Source organism: Arachis hypogaea, chromosome 1 (assembly GCF_003086295.3).
Source record: "Arachis hypogaea cultivar Tifrunner chromosome 1, arahy.Tifrunner.gnm2.J5K5, whole genome shotgun sequence".
Classification (NCBI taxonomy): Eukaryota; Viridiplantae; Streptophyta; class Magnoliopsida; order Fabales; family Fabaceae; genus Arachis; species Arachis hypogaea.
In genome coordinates, this window is record NC_092036.1 from 29,672,725 (window position 1) to 29,694,957 (window position 22,233).

At 38.0% G+C, this 22,233-nt stretch overlaps 2 protein-coding genes across 2 annotated transcripts; both read right to left on the bottom strand.

Moving 5' to 3' along the window:
* Positions 1-415: 415 nt before the first annotated feature.
* LOC112709679 (uncharacterized) lies at positions 416-793 on the bottom strand. The gene has a single exon (XM_025761613.1). The coding sequence runs from the start codon at positions 791-793 to the stop codon at positions 416-418; it is 378 nt and encodes a 125-aa protein (XP_025617398.1).
* A 3,908-nt stretch (positions 794-4,701) lies between these two features.
* LOC112709768 (uncharacterized) lies at positions 4,702-5,799 on the bottom strand. Its single transcript, XM_025761737.1, has one exon. It carries the CDS (start codon positions 5,797-5,799, stop codon positions 4,702-4,704), a length of 1,098 nt encoding a protein of 365 aa, XP_025617522.1.
* Between the last annotated feature and the right edge of the window lie 16,434 nt (positions 5,800-22,233).

Consider the following 22,233-nt stretch of genomic DNA (forward strand, 5'->3'; position numbering starts at 1 on the left):
AGCCAGTAATATCCTGCTCGGATAATTTTCCTTTCTAGCGATCTTCTTCCGATATGGTGACCACAACTCCCCTCATGGACTTTGCTCAAGACGTAGTCCGTTTGGTCGGGGCGTAGGCATTTGAGCAAGGGTTGGTGGAGCCCTCGTTTGTACAACTGCCCTTGTATGATCACATACTTGGAGGCTTCCCTCCTGGTTGCTTGTGCTTCTTTTTCATCTAGGGGCGTTTCGCCGTGTTCTAGGTATCGGAAGATGGGGTCTATCCAAGAGGGGGGCTTGGGGTCTGGGTTGCACATAGGATGACTGCTGGTTCCGTTTCCAGCCCTTGGATTATAGATATGTTTCCTGTTCCAGGTTTGGTGCTTGCTAGCTTGGAGAGAAGATCTGCTCGGGCGTTCCTTTCCCTGGGGACATGCTAGACCACGACTTCCTTGAAGCTTTTGCATAATTCTTTTACCCTTTCTAGATACTTTTGCAGTAGTGTGTCCTTGGCCTGGTATTTGCCGTTTATTTGGGATGTGACGACTTGGGAGTCACTACTAACTTCTATTCTCGATGCTCCGACTTCCTTGGCTAGGATTAGCCCTCCTATTAGTGCCTCGTATTCTGCTTGGTTATTTGAGACTGGAAAATCGAACCTAATTGACTGCTCGTAAGCTACCCCTGCTGAGCTCTCGAGGATGATCCCGGCCCCTCCGAACGTTTGGTTGGATGCTCCGTCAACGTGGAGCTTCCACCGTGTGTTCGGTATCTTGGGCACTTCTCCTGCAACTTCTACCAAGAAATCTACCATTGCCTGTGCTTTGATTGCCTATCTGGGCTCGTACTACAAGTCATATTGGGACAGTTCAACTGCCCATGCCATCATTCTCCCCATGAGGTTGGGTTTTTGGAGGACTTGCCGAATCGCCTGGTCGGTTCTTAGGATGATCTTATGCCCTTGGAAGTATTGTTTGAGCCTTCTCGACGAGGTTAACAAGGCATATGCCAATTTTTCCAGCATGGTATATTTTAATTCTGCTCTTTGGAGCACTTTGCTGATGAAGTATACTGGGCACTGAGTCTTGTCTTCTTCTCGGACAAGGATTGTTGATGCCAGGGCATCTTAGGCTAGTTTTACTAGCCTTTTTCTTTGTTTTTGATAGGTTTTATGTATTTTCTTGAGTCATAAGTAAGTCATTTGGGTAGAAATTCATGTATGCCTATATTCATTCAATCATGAGAAATTTGATGCAATTTCATGAGGATTTATGCTATGATTACTTGTATGCTAAGAATGATAAGAATTCTCACGATTTTAGCAAAGCTTTGATGCATGCATTGGTTGATGATAGGTGAAGGAAAGCATGAAGGAAGGTTGAAGAATGAGCATGTAAAGATGGAGAATAAGCAATGTTGGTGGCCAAGTTGGACCACCAACGTTGACTCAAACTTGGAAGAGAAACAGACACTTGTTTGTAACTAATGCTGAAGCTCACATTTGAGGTAGCGTTGGGGGTCCAACATTAACCCCAACGTGGTAAGAAGGACTTCAATTCTGGAGCTGCACGCAATTTGAGTGGCGGGTACGCGTTGTACGCGTAAAAAAGGTAAATTTTGGCATCTGCACGGAAACGCACAGTACGCATACACGCCACAACCGAACGTTGGAGGTCCGACGTTACCTCAAATGCTGCCTCCAATGTCCGCGATACCAAGCTCAGAAGTTGGAGTTGAGAAAATTGAATCCAGGCGTACGCGTCAATGCCGCGTACGCCCGGATACAAAAATAGCAATGGGCGCCTAAGCGCATAGTCTGCGTACGTGCAGGTCGACTGACGTTGGCCCTCCAACATTGAATCAAACACCAATGACAGCAACATCTTCTGGTTTTTGCTGGTCTATTTGAAAGTGGCGTTTGAGTCAACGTTGGCCCTCCAACGTTGACTCAAACTTGAAGCATCAGTATTCAAACTTTGCACAGATCTCTTCTCAACACCAAGGGCAACCAATTGGAGCCATCCTCAACCCGATTCATTCAAGGCCAAAAGCCCAATTCAAGGCTTGAAGATCAATGAAAGAGAGTGTATAAATAGATTAGAATTTAAGTTAGAAGGGGACTTTTGGGAGGATTTTATTTTTTTCATCTTTGTAGCTTTTCTTACGGACTGCACTCTTGATTTCAGATGTATCTTTCAATTCCAATTGGCATTTTGAGAGCTATGAACAACCAAACCCCTTTCATTGGGTTAGGGAGCTCTGTGTAATTCAATGGATCAATATTAGTTTTCATTCATCTTCTTCTTTCTTTTCTCTTGATTTTACTAGAAAGCTTTTGTTCTTTATTTAATTGGATAGTTATCTTGGGAAAGAACCTATTCACAATTGGATCTCCTCGGAACCTTGGGAGAGGAATGAGGAGATCATGCTAGAATTGCTTTCTCACATTGAATTAGATTGGGGTTTGGATGGATATAGTGACATGTAATCCTACCAACACTTTGATCTATGAATTTGTGTGGTATAATCAGTGACCAAACTTTATCTCTTCCCATGAGCACTTAAATCAAGGAATTGGGCAATTGTTCATGCTTAGAGAGATTTGTGAGCCAAGAAATTGGGATCTGATCACTTAAGATTGCCAAGGAGATCAATGAATGCATTGATTGCGAAAGAGATGAAAATGAATTTGATCCGGAGAATTATACATCTCCTGAACCTAATGATTCCCCCATCTCTAATCTTACCCCTTCTAGTTACCCTCTGCTCTATAATCTCATGCTAGTTCCCCATTCCCATTTAATTTCTTGCAATTTAAGCTTCCGCACTTTAATTCCCTGCAATTTAAGTTTCTGCTTCTTTAATTTCTTTCAATTTAAGTTTCCCGCCATTTTACTTTTGCAATTTCAATCTCAATTCTGATTCACTCAACTAGCATAATTCTTTAATTATAATTGCTCGATCTACCAATCCCTGTGGGATTTGACCTCACCCTACAGTGAGGTTTTACTTGACGACAATCCAGTGCACTTGCCGGCAAGAAAATTGTTGAGAGACGGTTTTCGGGTGAATCAACTACCCCCATGGCCTGTGTGGTCATTACTAGGTACAGGTAGAGGGGTTCTCCTTCTTTGGGCTTGCTGAGAGTACCTTTTTGAAATGGCTGAATGCTTTTTCGCATGCTGGGGTCCATTCGAAGGTGATTCCTTTCTTCATTAGGTTAAAAAATGGGAGGGCCTTCTCAGTCGAGGCTCCAAGAAACTGGGATAGAGTCGTGAGCTTCCCGGTTAGTCGCTGCACGTCTTTGACGCATCCTGGGCTTGTTATTTTGAGGATGGCTTCACACTTGTCTGGGTTAGCCTCTACCCCCCTTTGCATTATCATAAAGCCTAGAAATTTTCTGGCCTCCATGGCAAACGCACACTTGAGTGGGTTGAGCCTAATGTTTAATTTCTTTAGTGCTTTGAAGACAGTTTGGAGGTCGTCCATCAGGCTTCTTGGTTTTGCCATTTTTACTAGGACGTCGTCGATGTAGACTTCTACCGTCTTGCCTATGAGGTCATGGAAAACCTTGCTCATCAGTCTTTGGTAGGTGGCCCCTGTGTTTTTTAATCCAAATGGCATTACTTTGTAGTAATAAATGCCTCTTGGTGTTATGAACGCTGTGTTTTCCTGATTAGGTCGGTGCATCGGGATCTGATTATAGCCGGAGTATGCATCCATGAAGCTAAGGAAACGATATCCTGTTGACGAGTCTACCAGGGTGTTGATGTTGGGAGGTGAAAAGAGTCTTTGGGACATGCCTTGCTCAAGTCAGAGTAGTCGACACACATTCTCCATTTTTCACTAGCTTTTTTTACTAAGACGACGTTGGATAGCCATGTCGAGTATTCGAGCTCTCTGATAAACCTTGCTTCAAGTAGCCTGGCTGTTTGTTTGGCGACCTCATTGGCCCTTTCTTAGGACATTTTTCTTCGCCGTTGTGCAACTGGTTTTGCGTCTAATTTGACGGCTAGTCAGTGGGATATGACATCGGGATCCAAGCCCGGCATGTCTGGTGGCGTCCATGCAAAGAGGTCGCCATTTACCCTTATAACTTCCATAAGGGGGCCTTTGAGTTCATGGGGCAAATTTTTGTTTATGAAGGTAAACTGTTCTATTGCCTTCCCTATCTGGAACTTCTCCATGTCCCCTTCTGGCTCTGGTCTTGGCTTGTCTTCCATCTTTACATTTAGAGCGGCCAAGAACACACCAGCCGCCCTCTTGGATTCCTTCCTTAGGGAGAGACTAGCATTGTCGCATGCGACTGCCGCTTCCAAGTCTCCCCTAACGGAGCCGACCGTTCTTTTGTCTATCATGAACTTCATTGTTAGGAATCTGGTGCATATCATAGCTGAACATTCGTTGATGGTTTTCCTTCCTAAAATGATGTTGTAGGTCGTAGAGTCTCTGAGAACTACGAAGTCCGCCATTACCGACCTCCTAGCGTCACCAGCGCCAAGGCAGATTGGGAATGAGATCATCCCGTTGAACTTTATGTAGTTGTCGCCTAGCCCCATGACACCGTGTTGGTGAGTCTTAAGGTCGGACTCCCTAACTCCCATGGCGTCAAACACATTCCTGAATAGGATGTTGGAATCAGCTCCAGTATTAATGAGAATTCGCCTGACCAACCCGATCCAAACCATTGCCGTGATCACCATGGGAGGGTTCTCAAAAAGGTCATGAAACCACTGGTCTTCTGGGCCGAAGGATATCATGGGAGGTCCTCCGTTCGGGGTGGCGGGACCTCCCGTCGAAATAGAGAGGATCTGTGTATCCTTCTTTGTTGCTGACATAGACTTGGGGGGTATTGCGTCCGATCACGATGTTAACCACAAAAGTCGGGGGGTTGTCAATGGCCCCTATGGGTTCTTGTCTCGCTTTGACGGTCCTGCTTCGATCTTCTTTTGAGCGCTCCCGTTCTCGTCTTTTTGGCTTTCGGATAAGTCGGGAGAACTCATTCAATTTTCCTTGCAGGATGGCATGTTCTAAGGCATCTTTGAGGTCGAAATAGTCTTGGGTCTTGTGCCCGAAACCCTTGTGATAGTCGCAGTAGAGGCTTTTGTTGCCTCCCGTTCTCTTTTTCAATGGCCTGGGTCTGGATAAGATTCCCTTGTCCGCGATTTGCAGGTAAACTTCCACTATGGGCGTCGTGAGTGGCGTGTAGTTTGTGAACCTTCCCACTTGTGGAGGTTGTTTGTGCTGTTTGGCTGGGGTTCCGTCCCTGGGGGCCTCCTTGTATCTATCCACCTGGGTGACCTGCCGAGCTGAAGGGTTAGGGAGCTGCCACTTATTGGCTGCTACAACCCGACTGACTTCCTCATCATTGATGTATTCTTTGGTCACGCTTTGGATTTTCTGCATAGTCCACACAAGCTTCGTTTTGAGGTCCTTCCTAAAGTCCTCGTTTAGCAGGCCGTTTGTTAGGCAAAGACTAGTGACCGAGTTCGTGAGGCCGTCAATTTCCAAGAATTTATTGTTGAACCTGTCCAGAAACTTTCTGGTCGGTTCCCTGGGTTTCTGGGTGACCCCTAGCAAGTTAATCGGGTGTTTTGCCTTGGCTATGCGTGTCGTGAACCAAGCCAAAAAGCATTGGGAGATGTCTGCGAAGGTCGTAATGGAGCCTTGTGGGAAGGCGTTGAACCATCGAATCGCTGGGCCGGCCAGCGTCATAGGGAATGCTCGGCATCTGACCGCGTCGCCTACTCCTTCCAAGTTTATTCTTGCTTCAAAAGCTGTTAGGTGCTCCTGGGGATCCTTAGTCCCGTCGTACCTCATGTCCGTTGGCTTGTCGAAATTCTTCGGCAGTCGGACCTTGAGGATTGAAGGGTGGAAGGGGGTGGCACCATGATTATAGGTTCTTGTTGTTTCTTGGCTTTCCCTCTTTGGGATTCCCCGCGGCCCTCAAACCTGCGTTGGTGAGGTCAAGAGGTCGCTTGCGTGTGTGCCTCGTCGCACTTTGTTGTACTCCTTTCTCGGCTCTCTAGTCTTCGTGAAGGAGAGCGGGTGCGGGTTGGGTGCAAGATCGGCTGGCGTCGCCACGGGAGTGGCTGACGTCTCTGTGGGATCGGCTCCTCACTGCCAGCTCCCATTCAAGGTTTTGTACTTTATGTCTGAGTTCCTGCATGATCTTGGCACTATCAGCTCCTATCCCCCTGAAGGGACGCCTTTCAGGGGTTTTGGTGTAAATCTATTGGTTAGGCTAAACAGAAGAACGTGGGTGTTCGGCGGTACAGGCCGTCGAACTCGCCCTACTCAAGCGAGCCCCTCCTCCTTCGCGAAGCTCCTCCGACGTGGGAAGTCGCGCCATCTCTACAGGGTCTTCACAGATAGCGCCAATGTTCGTTACCTGGCGATCTCGAGTACTCGATGGATCGGGGGTTGATGAGAAGGTGAGTGGGTGTGGTATGACGAGGGGGGTGGCCACCTATAAGGACACTCCGACGACCAGGTCAGTGTCCGTACGAGTTGGAAACCAAATTAGGTAAGATGATGTGTACCTTGGGAGGAGTGCTGACCTCTCTTCTTATATATTATGCTGGCGGGCCCAAAGATAACCTAGCCCACTGGCCAGGGTGCTTGTGAGCCGCCCCCATCCACGTGGTAGGATCAGGTCGTCTCAGACATTGGGTCGGGGCTTCGGGCGCTGCCCCGAGGAGGCCGACCCGACCGGTTTGCTAAGAGTGGTGCGCTGGGTTGTGTAGGTGGCGAAGTCGGACGTCGACCGGGTCGGGTATTAGGAACCAACCCGTTGGATTTTCCTTGGGGATAGTTTGGGGCCTGAGTCAGGGGTGGTGTCCCGACCCGTCAACAAGATGGGCTGGACTTGTGATGGTCCGTAACAGAATACTATTTAAGTAAGTTTTTAATATCTAATTTCCACATACAAGAATAAATTTCTTGCCTTTAGAATATATATATATATATATATATAGATTTTTAATGAATAGATTTTTTAAAATTCCTATTTATAGTTCCTCTTAGTCATGTCAATCGATAAGTCATGGATTGGAAAACCACGAACCACGCATGAGTATAAAGATGTTCTAAACAAGTTTTTGGATTTTGCTATTGAGCATCGATCTCTCGGGGGTCATCAGATCAAATGCCCTTGTCCGGTATGTGGTTTTGGCAAGTGGCAAACAAAAGAGAAAGTTTTTGAACATTTAATAGTCAAGCCATTACCAAAAAACTACAAAATTTGGTACTGGCATGGTGAAAAAGCAATTGGACTTGGGTCACGAGCTCATCAAACTAGTCATATTGTACAAGATGATTCGACATCTCAACATCCAATGGTAACAATGCTCAATGACGCGTTTGGAGTTGTTAGACCTGACTTGAATGAAGATGGAGATAGAAATGAAGACAACATAGAAGATGGAGATAGAGATGAAGACAACATAGAAGATGGAGATGGAGACAACGTAGAAAATGAAGAGCACAATGGAGAAAATGTAGAATTTTACACGTTGTTGGAAGATGGTAATGAGCAATTGTATGAAGGGTGCCCAAAGTATTCAAATCTGTCTTTCTTGATTAGTATGTATCACATAAAGTGCTTATACAGAATAAGCGACAAAGCCATGACCGAAATCCTCAAGTTAATAAAAGATGCTTTTGGAAATGCCAAGATTTCAAATACATTCTATGAGGCTAAGAAAACCATAAACAAATTAGGGCTTAATTATACCAAGATACCTGCTTACCCTAATGACTGCATGTTATATTGGGGGGGAGGACGAAGATTTGCAAGAATGCAAAAGATGCAAGACATCTAAATGGAGCGATGCTAAAAAGAAGAAACCGGCAAAGATCTTGTGATACTTTCCACTAAAACTGAGACTTCAATGATTATTCATGTGTTCTAAGACTGCTCAATCAATGCGATGGCATGCTTCGGCAGAAAAGAAAGATTCGAAGATGAGGCATCCGCGAGATTCTGAAGCTTGGAAGACATTCGATTTACTTCATCATAGGTTTGCCGAAGATCCTCGAAATGTACGTCTTTGTCTTGCAGCTGATGGATTCAACCCCTTTGGAGCTATGCGCACAAATTATTAGTGTTTGGCCAGTGGTGCTTATTCCATACAATCGACCTCCATGGGACTGCATGAAGGCAACATCACTTATCTTGTCAATGATTATTCCCGGAGAGAAAATGCCGGGGAACAACACAGACGTATGCTTACAACCTCTTATCAAAGAGTTAAAAGAGTTGTGGCATGATGGTGTTCAAACATTAGCTAGGTTCAAGAATAAAATGTTTACATTGCGAGCAGCATTAATGTGGACAATTAGTGATTTTCCAGGCCTTGGTAACTTATCTGGGTGGAACATACATAGTAAATATGCTTGTCCTACATGTAACTTCAACACTGATTCATATAAATTAAAGCATGGTGGAAAATAGTATTTTTTTGGGGCATTGCCGTTTCTTAGAAAGGGGTCATAAGTTTAGGCTAAGTCGTGCAAAATTTAATGAAAAAGTTGAGTTGAGGGATCCCCAGCAGTACTGACAGGGTCAAAAATATTGGAACAATTTAAAGGCATCAATATTTCATTTGGGAAGGAACTACAGGCAAGTAAAGGTAAGAGGACTCGACGAAAAGTTGTTGAAGAAGATGATGAATCGGGGATGTGGAGGAAGAAAAGCATATTTTTTTATCTTTCTTATTGGGAGTCTAACTTATTGTGCCACAATCTAGATGTCATGCACATTGAAAAGAATGTTTGCCACAATGTGTTATACACTTTGCTTAATGAGACTGGAAGGTCAAAGGATAATCTCAAAGCTCGTAAGGATCTTAAAGAAATGGGTATAAGGAAAGATTTATGGCCAGATGAAAATGGGAGATATCATCCATCTTTGTTCACAATGTCAAATTCCATGAAAGATGTATTCTTGTGTACTATAAAGAATATTAGAGTACCAGATGGTCTCTCGAGTAATATTTCACGGTGTATTGACCTGAAGTAAAGAAATCTCTCTAGATTGAAGAGCCATGATTGCCACGTCCTTATGCAGCAATTATTACCCATTGCCATACGTAATGTGCTACCAGATAAAGTTACTGCAGTGCTAATAGAGTTGTCTTCATTCTTTCAACAGTTGTGCTCTAAAAGCTTAAGTCTTACAGAACTTAAGAAGCTCCAACCTCGAATAATCCTTACCCTTTGTCATTTAGAAATATTGTTCCCTCTTTCTTTCTTTACGATCATGGTTCATTTAACTTGTCATTTAGTTTATGAAGCAAAACTTGAAGGACCAGTACACTATAGGTGAATGTATCCTATTGAGAGGTAAATATCTCTTTTCAATCATTGTTCATTTAACCTGTCACTTAGTTATATCTTGCTTACTAAAGCCAACTATACAGACTAGGTATTTAGGACATTTGAAGTCCTATGTATGAAACAAAGCTAAATTAGAAGGTTCTATAGCTGAGGAATATGTGGCTGAAGAAGCTCTTACATTTTGCTCTCGATACTTAGAAGGGATTGAGACAAGATTTAATAGGCCATCATGTGTTGATGATCGTCCGGATGGTAAATACAGTACACATGCTGATTCGCTTTTTCCACAAATGGGTAACTCAAAGGGAGCTTTCACAGTATTTGAGTTGTCACCTATGAAAAGAAAATAAGCACATCGCTATGTGGTTCTAAATTGTCCATATGTCAAACCGTTCATTGAGTAAGTACTTAAGAATTTGCGTACATGATTTTTATTTACTTGAAAATAGTTGTTTGGTTAGAGTTAAACTTTCATATCTGACAGTGACTTCAAAAATTTTGTACAAAGACAATCTAAGGGTAGAAGGCCTTCAAATGTAGAGATAGAAAAAAGAGTCAATAAAGATTTTGTTAACTTGATTTTCTACACAGGTAAATAGAAAAGTGATCATTTTTTGCTAATATTGAGCAGTATTTGTGGATATAATAACTAATATGTTGTTCTATCATAATAGCTTATGAACCCAGACATTATGAATACTGTTCATGAGGATTTGAGATACTTAGCAAGGGGTCCATCACGATATGCCAAGACGTTTTCTACATTTAGTATCAATGGGTTCTCCTTTCGAACTACCAATTGAGAAAATGGGTTAAAGACCCAGAATAGTGGAGTTTTCTTAATGTCTTCAACTTTTTGTGTTGCTAGCGTTAGTGATGCTAATGCTAGGAATGCTGATTTGTCATATTATGGCAAATTAGAAGATATTATAGAACTAAACTACAATGGCCAATTTTGGGTTACTTTATTCAAATGTAACTGGGTTGACACCACTAGAGAACGGGACTGTAGAAAGGATAGTTGGGGTTTTACTTCTGTTAATTTTTCACGAGTAATACACAGTGGTGACCGAGAGGAGGATGATCCATATATTTAACACTCACAAGCTCGAATGATGTATTTTGTCAATGATGAAGTGAATAAAGATTGGAGTGTTGTTGTCCATTTGAAGCCAAGATACTCATATGATATGGGGGAAATGAGGATGATAAAGCATGCGAGAATGAGCCATGATTAGAGCAAAACTTGGATTCTTTATTTGAAAATGATGATAATATATCATTGTTAAGAGATGAGGTAGATGATGAACTACTAAATGATGACATTAGAGAAGACAAACACATGTCAGAATAGTTAGTAGGTTAAATTAATTTATGGTATAAAATTTATATTTAATTTTTTATTTAATTATAATTCACATTTTATCTATACTTATTAATTATTTTATTTCCAACTATTATTTTATTTAAAAAATAAAAAAGACAGAAATAAAAATCTTGTGATTTGAAAGCTTAGGACGTTGCCCAAAGTTCTTAGCCTCATGGCATGATGATTCTTTGAATAGATAGTTTTCATGATTATTATTATTATTATTTCCCAACAAGGTTTTTCCTTGAGTATCTATGTTGTTAGGACTACTACTACTCATAATTTCAACTTTAGGCTTCATTACTAACCCCTGCATTATACCCTGCAATTAGGATCCTCCATTATAGAGCTTAAGTGCCAGAGAAAGCTATTAGGATCCTCCATTATACCCTTCATATACATAATATACAATAATGCAAAAAAATTATAATTGATTTTGATTACATACATGTGCTAAGCTATAGATATGAATATGTTATTACCAATTCAGATGAAATCTCCATAAGATAATTAACTCTTCCTAATATCTTGCAAAATGAAACCATCCAGAATTAAAAGCTGATGATTAAGTTTGGTACATAAAATTCTTAAAAGAATCATATTATAGAAGTTTACTCAAAAAGAGATATATGATATCTTTAATTTCAAGTTTTTCATTTATTCTATATTTATTAATTATTTATTTGATCTATTATACAGATATGCCAAAGCAAAAGAGGTACAAGAATCTACTTAAAGCAGTAGCAGCTGCAAATTCTTTACAAGACAAGTCAATAGCAGTTGCAAATTCATCTCGAGACAAGTCGGCAGCTTCAAATGCATCACAAGTCAAGTCTGCAGCAGCTGCAAATTCCCCCCGAGATACATCGGTAGCTACAAATTTCTCCTGAGACAAGTCAGCAGCAGCTGCAAGTTCCTCCCGAGACAAGTCGACAGCAGCTGCAAGTTCATCCCGAGATAAATCGACAGCTTCAAATTCTTCTGAGCTATCATCAGTTGCTCCAACTATATCTAAGCATCCATCTGAATCTAAACGTAAACATGAACGTGAATCTAAATATTATTGGACTATTGATGTCATAAGTATGTATAGATGTTTTATTAATATTTTTATATGTATAGATGTTATAATATGTTATTATTATCATATTGAGTTCATCAATTAACTATAAATTAAATTACATATATATTTATACAGAGTTACATGAAACTGATTTTAAATCAAGGAGTAATTCACTCTTGTTTTTATCTTCAAATACATCTCTCTGATCTTTCCTTGTATTGGAATTCAAAACATAAGGGCTGGTCCAGAATCCCAAAATAACTACCTTTTTCATTTATTTATTTATTTATTTATTTTTTGATGCAGAGCAAATGAAGTACTAATTTATATGAGTAGTTGACAAGAAAACAATAATTTATATGTGATTGATATAGTTCACTGTTATAGCTAATAATAAATTAACGAGAAATTTAAACACAAGCCATATTAAGATAATATATAAATAAATATACTAAGCTTTGAATGTGCAAGCTAAGATAGTTTCCTAGCTTTTCTGGTCTGATCCCATCACCGACTAACTAATTGTTTACTTTCCTTTGTTGAAGAAAAGTTGGATTCTAATTCTTCAAGGATTCAAAACTAATTGTTTATACTCATTTATCTATACTCATTTGTCTATTTTAGATGAATACGAAGTTAGTACACACCTTCATTTATTAGTGAAGGATGTGCACAATTTGCCAGAAGTTTTGTGTATAGTTGTCAATTTTGATAAACATTATGCAACAATAAGAAAAGCAGTTGGACTTTTTGCAGGAGTTTTTGGACAATTGGCCACTGATTGTGTAGCATTTCCAATAAGTTTTAAAAAGTGGTCAGACATCCCAAAAAGCTTTTTTAAAAATCAATGGAATATTTTTTTCCTAGTAAGAAGATTACTCAAACTCTAAAGCTTATTTATTTGCCATTATTTAGTTATATTTGTTGGTTAATATATATTCTTTGTTATAATATTGAAGGCTCGATTTTGCTTCAAAGTGAGTGATAACTTGGCCAAACAATTTTTTCTCCAATCGCTTGGCAAAAAATGGAGGGAACATAGGATAAAGCTTTGGAATGATTTTTATGATCCGAGGTTGAGTAAAACTGAGATCATAAATAATGCACCAGAAGATATTGCTCCTAATCAATGGGCTTTATTTGTAGAATACCGTTTGAAGCCTGAAACTCAAGTAAGTACTTACTCTCCTAGTTAAATGTTGTCCTTTTTTACAGCCTTTGGAATATATATACTTATTAGGCATACCCACTAAAAAGCCTTATATGAAGCAGATATTGCTGCTGCCTGCTCTTGTATTTTATTTTATATAAAGTTGAATGCATGTTTGCCTTTATTTAATTGTGTCCAAATTTAACTTGTAGAATCTTTGTAAGAGGAATCAAAAAATTCAGCAAAAACAAATAATTCGTCATACTTCAGGTGCTAAATCAATTTCAAGAAGAAGGGCTGAATTGGTAATCAATTAATGCATGCATATCTAATCTATCTCAAATATAATGCATGCATCATCTCTTAATTTTCTGCATATCTAATCTATCTCAAATAATAATTAGATGAATGATATATACATGATTGAGGCTGCTATTTTTTTATCGAGTCTTTCTACTTGACGGAAGAGACAGGAAAAGAAGTTAGTAGGGTTCAAATGTGGGACATCACTCACAAGAAAATAGATGGAAGTTATGTTAATGAAAAGGCTAAAGAAATAGCGGTAAGACTAAAGTGCAATAGTAACTTGTTTGTATTTCTTTTTCTTTATTTTTTTATAAGATAATACTATTTTTTATTCTTTCTCTTTCTTTTTATATATGTAGGAAAAAATTGAAGCACATAGCAGCCAACTCCTTCCTTAGAAGCAATATAGGAGACTAGCGCTTGCAATTGCGCTTTAACGGTATCCAACTCTTCTTGCACATTTGGATCACAAGTAGATGATGTGCTAGTATCATTTGAAGAACCTAAATTCATCTAACTACTCCTTGTAGTGTTGTTCTTGAAAGCAACTGTTGGAACAACTCCCATACCTAAACCTCAAAGACGATCAAGGTGCTCTTTCCCAAAAACTACTCCAAGAGCATCAAGAGGAGAATTAACAGTTGATTCCATCGCTCCAATACAATTGGCTGGAATGTTTCCTACTCAACATGTTTCACAGGTACAAATACAATTATCCTCTATTTTTTCCTTTTGCTTTATGCATTAATTCATAAATTAAAAACATTGCAAGAAATATGTTGAATAGTAATATAGTTTCCTGTATCAATTATAGCTTTAATATGCTACAGCCTGCAAAGAATAGTGTTTGGGATTGTTGTTGCTCCTCATATATTACTAAATTCTTTTATAATTGTTGAAATGTAAATGGTTGTCGGATCTTCTGGTTCTTTGTTTAAGTGGATTTTGTAAGATTGGAATGAGATGATTAACAACCATTATATGAGGTTGTTAATTGATAGATGAAGTGATTAACAACCATTACATGACATAGGCTTGTTCCTCCATGATACTCAATAATTGAAAGATCAAGTAGCTCACTCTCAAGGGGTAGAATCATCCTTGTTAATTATTATGTTGTATACATCAGCTCTTTCCTTTTATATGATTACACATTTGTTGGAATTGATTATTTATCCTTTTTAATGTCCATGATTAGATACAAAATCATTTTCGTATTTCTGTACAAAAATTTTTCTAGATAGTAAAATGACAGCAAAACTTCTAGTTGATCTCATTTTCTGAGTAAAATTTGAATATTAATAGTTTAACAAAATGTAAGATAAGTCAATGTATTACCCACAATTTAACTTGATGAAGAGATTCTTGAGTGAAAGGATGGATTAAATATAAAATTATAAATGTCTTTATAATTAACCATTTAAGCTTTTTCTGTGGGTGGGGATGATTTGTCACAACATGAAAAGCTTATAGAAGAAAAACCAACAGCATTATGCCTTTTCAACTTTCAAGTGCTAAACTTATCTGCCAACAGAACATATCTTGAACATATAATTGCTTCTTAGTAGATAATGTCATATTGTGTTCCCTGGTGTCAACTAATTTAGGATTTTTAGACCTACATTCTTAATTTCCAGCATTTGATTCTAAATATAATAATAGAAATAACAGTTGTAACATTTTTTGTCTGTGTTTTCTTTTCTTTTCTTTTCTTTTCTTATAAATTAAATCAGACCTAAAATATATATCAATATATGCCTTTTTCTTGTATTTCTTGTGCTCATAATAATTATATTTTTGTTGTAGAGATTGGATCAGGAGAGTGAGATTCCATCACCAAAAGAGTTTGGAAGTAGGTCTTCTGGAGCAAGCAACAAGGAAGCATGACCTTGCTTGATATGTTAAGACGTATATTAAGGATTATATGTTAAGACGTATTATTGAAAAATGTTACTTTGATACTTTATTTTTGAATTATTATATTTCAATTATGACTTGGATTATGACTTTTGGATCATGAATGAATTAAAAATCATCTTATGATATTTCATTTATGGCTATGCCTTTTAGTTATTACAAGATTTTTAAGTGAATTTCGAAAATATAACTTTAAATTAGTGGTTTCAATCTTATTTTAAAAAGCATAAAATTGTCATCATAATTAGGTACAAACGATGGTTAGAAACCCTCATTTTAAATGAAAACGATGCCATTATACGCTGGTAGAAATAGCGGTTAGAAACTGCCAATTTAAACACAAAAGATGCCATTATAACCTGGTAAAAATGACAGTTATAATGGTAAAAATGGCGGTTAGAAACCGCCATTTTAAACAGAAATGATGCCAAAACATCTTGGTAAAAACAGCGGTTATAGCCTCCATTTTAAACAATGCAACAAACCGCCATTTTATGCAAAAATAATGGCGATTAGAAACCTCCATTTTAACCCTCAAAAAATCGCCGTACTATCCACAGGTAATTGTGGCGGTTTTCTAAAAACCGCCGTAATAACCAGAATGGCGCCCAGAATAATGGCGTTTCTTGTAGGCGCCAGTTTTGGTCATAATGGCGGTTCTAATCGCCATAATTTCCCAAAATAATCGTCGTTTTAACCCCTTTTTTGTAGTGACACCACTTTCAAGTCCCTGGGAGTGCAATTGTTTCAATGGCGTCTAAGATGCCATAATTGTGGCATCTCTAGCGTTGGGCGTCAAAAAATGCTCGTTGTTCGTGGCCTAAATTGAATGTCACCATAGACTATTATATATTGTTGAAGAGCTTTGGATGTCTACTTTCTAAAGTCACTAGAAGCGCATCATTTAAACTTCTGTAGCGCATGTTATGCTCCTTCGAAGGAGAAGAGGTCACCTAGCGTCTCTGCAGGGACACATTGGGTGTGTTTTCCGTGGCAAAGAATGATAATTTTCACCCTCAGATTTAGTGTCCACTAGAATCACCTCATTTGAAACTTTGTAGCTTAAGTCATCCTTGTTGGAGTATGAAGAGGCCAGGGTTGCAAATTCTCTTTGAACTTCTCTTGTGCTTGTTTTTCACTTTTTGCCACCTTGGGAGTGTTCTTCCTTTATTAGTGCTTTTGTTGCTTCTTTTTCTATCATTTTCTACACAAATGCATGAACTTGAAGCAATCAAAGTAATATTCAATTTAAGCAATAAAATACTTCATAATTGAGCATAATGCATTGATTTCCTATATGAAATGACATAGAAAAATACTCATGATGCACATGCATCAAGTTGACAGTAACAAAAACCAAAATTTGGTTGAACTTGGAGAAAGTAAGGCATCACTTTACAAAGGAATATGAGTATCAAAGAAACACACAATGATGTAATAGAGAGTAAAAACTATGGATAGTTCAGTTTTACAGTTAGAGAAAGTATGGAAGAAGCTCGTGAAGTATGCACAACACACTTGGAAGGAGCTAGCGGACTCCCACGTCTATCTTCCGAGCAGCATGCTTGTGTTCCTTCTTCAGCAATTCCAGCAACATTTCGTGTTTATACTGCCACACAATTACATCAAGACATCATTTTATGCCAATTATGAATTAGCAAGCAGTTCATTCAATCCAGAGCTGTTAAACATAAGTCAATTATTATTCATTATCACAAATGACTGAATCAAGCATAATATACAAGCAAGATTATAAATATGCATAGATAATAATTCATTTTCTTCTTATCATTATTATTAGATTGGAGCTAAGAAAAGAGAAATTGGGAATTGAACCTTGTTGAGGTTGAGATTAAGGTGCCAGGAATGAAGAAAGTTGTAGAAATAATTGAAAATATCCACCAAAAAATTGGAGGAGGAGGAGGAAAAGAAGAAGCAGCAACAGCAGCTCTACTCTCTAACGGCTCTTTGTCTCTCTCCGTGACCATGACTCCGTCTCTGGTCTCTACTCTCAGACATTGGAGAATAAGAAGAAGCCTCACTTTGAACTCTGATTCTTTGAAGGTTTGGGGTTAATTTTTGGGGAATTGAGTGAAACGAGAGATGTAAGAAGCAAACGCGGGTGTATTTTTTGTTGATAAAAATCGACGGTAGTTTTGCCAATTTTAGTTAAAAGAAAAATCAACACTTTAGCTATCTATTTTATATAATAAATCTACGCCATTCATTTAGTTTTGGAAAGAGATCTTTATCGTCTAAATTTATCGACGACAAAAGCTGTCGATATTATAATTATTAAAATAGACAACTGGTCTGTCGATTTTAAGGAAAATATTTTCACCCAATATTTCGTCGACAATGTGACGATAATATTAAAATGTTAGAAGGTTGCCAAAATAATAGACGACATATATAGTTGTCGATTTTAATATTTTATTTTTAATAATTTCTTTTTCATTTTATCGACGACAAGCCGTTAAAAAATATTGACAAAAAAATTAACCGTCGATTTTTAGCGTCAATAATCACACTGTTTCTTGTAGTGTTCGTCACTCACATGCCATTCAAAATAAGTTGAAAAATGTTGGCGTTAAATATTTTCTTTTAACAATTAAAATTTAGATAAAATGAGTTTGACACTTCCCATTGCACAAAAATTAACATATTTGCAATAAACACTTATAGATAATATATATGTGTACTTAACTACTTATAAATTATCAAGTAATTAAATAAAAGTTGATTATATAACGACAGAAGAAAAAAATAGTTGAACTCACATTTGGATATGTGTTTTCACAGTGTTTTTACTTTTTACCACTTGAATGTGCATGACATGCATTCCATCTGGCCCTCGTTTCGCAAATGCTTATCCTTATCTTTCTTTTTAAATCCTATATTAGTCAAATATTAAAGATATCAAATCTTCAAGGCCTTGATATGCAACAAATGCATGCATGAATCTGGGAAAAATGGGAAATAACGACAAAAATAAAAGACTAGCTAATTAGAGTTAGCTTGATAAGCGAAAAAAAATGATTTTTTTTTCTATCTGGGTATAGTCTTTAGGTGATGATGTTGATGTGGCTGGATTATTGTATATGGTGGTGGATGTTGGGACAATCTTTTTTCTTTTTTATTTTGGATGTTGGAAAATTAGTTTATCGTTGATAACAATGTCGAAGAATATCAACTAGCTAGTTGACCATAACACACCTTAAATCTTCCTCCTCTACCGGGTTTAGCATGTAGCAAACTACCGAAAAAGAAAATCTATTAGTCATTTGATAATCTTAATAAATGTTACTATTATTAGATCTAATCAAGTGACATTTTAACAATATAGATGAATAATGATTCGTATGGGTTCATTTTCTTTTCTTTGAACTCATCGTGGTGGAAATAATCCAAAAAAATATCTTTCGTAATAAATTGTCACTTTAATTTTCGCTATTGTGAATATTACTGTGGGCTGCTTAATACTTATCAAATATTAGTATTAACTATTGTTCGGTAGCTTGGGTACCGGACGGTTCGGAAAGATTCCTCGGGTGGTAAGGTGGGGTTTCAACCTGGTTTAGGGTTGCGGAGATGGAGCTGGAGCAGCCGACTTCCTGTGTTCCTGGTGTGGAGGGGGCGTCACCTGCAAAGACACTCCGACGCCCAAGTCAATTGAGTGTGCAGGCAAAAGAAGAGGAATAAAGTGATGTGTCACGTACCTTGGGGGAAGGGTAGGACCCTCCCCATATATACCATGTCAGAAGCGGGTCCCACAGAAGCAGAACCCACCTTCGTTGAAGCTTCCTCATACAGCTGTAGTAGAGAGCTGTCCAGGACACGTGTTCGGATCGGTATTTGATCGCCTCGCACCCAACCGTTCGGGTCGAATGGTTCGTGGGTCGGGTCGGCCCATGTTATATGTGGGCCAGGCTATAACAACTATATACATTATTCATTGGTGAAAGATAATATGTTTTATTCGAACGTGAAAGTATGTATGAATTGCCACGCAGAATACAAAGTCAGCATCAGGTGCAAATCAAGGCTACATATATGTTATGTTTAATTATCCATTAGAAAAATTCTTGGGATCAACAATTTTTAATTAGTATTTTTTTATTATTATTTAATTAGTGTAAATATTTAATTAATTTTAATAAATAAATTTTACTAATTCATATATATAAATTCTAAAAAATATAAACGTAAATTGATACATGTACATTATGAGTAATTTTTTATGCCATTTCATATAAGAAATCAATGCATTATGTTCAATTATAAAGTGTTTTAGTGCTTAATTTAAATATTATTTTTATTACTTTAAATTTATGAATTTTTGTAGGAAATAATAAAAAAGAAACAATAAAAACACTAATAGAGGAAATACTCAAACAACATTTCTAGAGAACATTTCTAGAGACTCAAAATGGAGTTTTGCTTAGCCACTTTTTGGAGTTGTTGAAAAATTTGAGACAATCACAAATTATGAGAACGAAAATCAAAGAAGTCTTTGGCAGAAGCAAGGAAGGTGATATGCAAGAGGAAGCACACTCCCAGAGAAGCAAGAGTTTTGGAAAAAGTCCAAGGAATTGCAACCCTGATCTCTCTACATTCTAACAAAATTAACTTGAGATAGAGAGCTCCAAATAAAGCGGCTTTAGCTGCATTAGAAAGCCAACCTCCAAATCTTTCCAATGATATATAATAGTTTATACTGAATGCTGCGCTGAAGGTGCAAATCACCATTCTTTGCCGCATGCCACTCTTGGCGTCTTGTACACCAAGACAATGAGCTTCTCATATTCCAATAAGAATAACTTGAGATATAGAGATCTAAATGAAGCGCTTCTAGAGGCGTTATAAAGCTAACATCCAGATATTTCCAATGATATATAATAGGTTATGGTTGAAATCTAGATCTATGTCATTTCATATAGGAAGTCAATGCATTATGCTCAATTATGAAGTGTTTTAATGTTTAATTTGAATACTACTTTGATTGCTTTAAGTTATGAATTTTTGTAGAAAATGATAGAAAAAGAAGAAACAAAAACACTAATAGAGAAATTACTCAAGCAACACTTCTAGAGCAACACATCTAGAGGCTCAAACTGGAGTTTTGCTGAGCCACTTTTTGGAGTTTGTTGAAAGATTTAAGGCAAGAACAAATGAGGAAAAGGACAATCAAAGAAGCCTTTGGGAGAAGCAAGAAAGGTGGTATGCGAGAGGAAGCACACTCCCAGAAAAGCAAGAGTTGGAAAAAGCCCAAGGAAGTTCAAAGAAAAATTGCAATCCTGACCTCTCCATACTGTAACACCCTAATATTCAAATCATTATGCTCGAGTCATAAGTCAATGATATTACGGTGGTACGACTCTCAGGTAGATTTTTAATATATAAATATAGGTAATTTCGAAAGGAGTATTAATCGAGAAGCCTGAAAAGAGTAGAAATAAAATCGCGAAGAAGTATCACTCACGTTTCGACAACAAAAAGATAAACCGTGAAGCCGAAAGTGATATACGGACAAGGCATAAAGGAGATTAAGAGATAGATAACAGATAGATATATATAACATAAGTAAATAGCCACTAGTCACAACCCGCGAAGTTTAGGCCGGCTAGGGTACAGTATGAAACTAGTTGACAACAGTATATCCTAATCTCTCCTAAAGGAAACATGAGAGCCTCTATAGGCAAGTTCAAAAGAGTTCAATACATAATATAATCTTTTCAAAACAAAGGTGGAGAGTTTTTAAGGAAAACAAAAAGTAGAGAAAATAAAGATCTTCATCGTCTCTCAGACAACCCACAACTCACTTCTGAGCACCTGGACCTGTATCTGAAAAATAAGGGATATATACGGAATGAGAACCCCGGACCCACAGGTTCCCAGTATGGTAAAAGTGGCAAATAAATACAATGCACTACAATAAAAACTCACTAAGCATCCTAAACTTCTTCACCAATTATCCATCCTAGGTTCTTGCTAATCCATGAATAGTCAACTGTCATAAGGGAGTGCTAAATCTAATTCATGTTTCACATGTTTCCCAACTCGCTGACTCTTCCACGAATCAGACTCAGAATCATAAACAAAACCATCACCAGTTGTTCTACCTCAGCAATTCTATATCAATACATCATACCCTCACCTGGAGCTAGTGAAACCACATCACTGCGTCTACCCAGGTAGCTCAAATTATCTCATTCAATAATCATCATCATCATGAAATCGCATCATCAATTCATCTCATCAAGAACAGCCCTCAAAACATCCATCGACACCAGCATGAGGTGTAACACCCCACCATACAGAGTCTTATGCTTAAGTCATAATTCAGAGATGGCAAGGTATTACGACCTCTAAAATAAAAATTTAGTACGTATAGTAGTATGAATAATTGATTATAACTAGGAGCCTTTGTAGAAAAAGGGGTAAACACAAAAAATCGCAACTCAAAGCGCAACACTCCGATCGATAACGTAACGAACAAGGATAACCAACGCGTGATTATATATATACAAAGGAGTGTCAAAAACAGGAATATCAAGACTCAAAATCCGGCTGCGAAGATAACCGGTCCGAGCATAGCAATATATACATATGATAGAAATAAGGAAAACCCCAAAGGAAACCCAAAGGGACACAAATACATAAAACCTATTCTCCAAAATCTCCCATAAGAGGAGTCATCACAGTTTGTATTATTTAATGGAGATAAAAGTATCTAAGCAAAACATATAAACCAAAACATAAACCCCAAGAACAAGGAATCCTCGCAAATCTAGAAGTCTCCAGCGTGCCTCAGCGGGAAACCGTACGTCCTGCATCTGAAAACCACAAAATCCGCATGGGTGAGAACCAGAGGTCCCCAGCATGGTAACAGCTTCCACATATATAATACATAATAATGGAGGAAAACCGAAGGCAATCCTAGAACTTCATCCAAATAATATCAAAGCTTATAAACAAGCTAAACCATAAAGGGCATCTGACTAAAGATACTTCAGTCTAACTAATACTTCCCTTTCCAATTCCTTCAGACCTCCCAACCACCAGCAGGAGTATAATATAGCAAACACAGTTATATCAAGCAAGAAATAT

What these genes read in the sequence shown, in the direction of transcription:
- LOC112709679 (XM_025761613.1), bottom strand. Translation starts at nt 793, where the DNA reads ATGGTAGATTTCTTGGTAGAAGTTGCAGGAGAAGTGCCCAAGATACCG.
- LOC112709768 (XM_025761737.1), bottom strand. Translation starts at nt 5,799, where the DNA reads ATGAGGTACGACGGGACTAAGGATCCCCAGGAGCACCTAACAGCTTTT.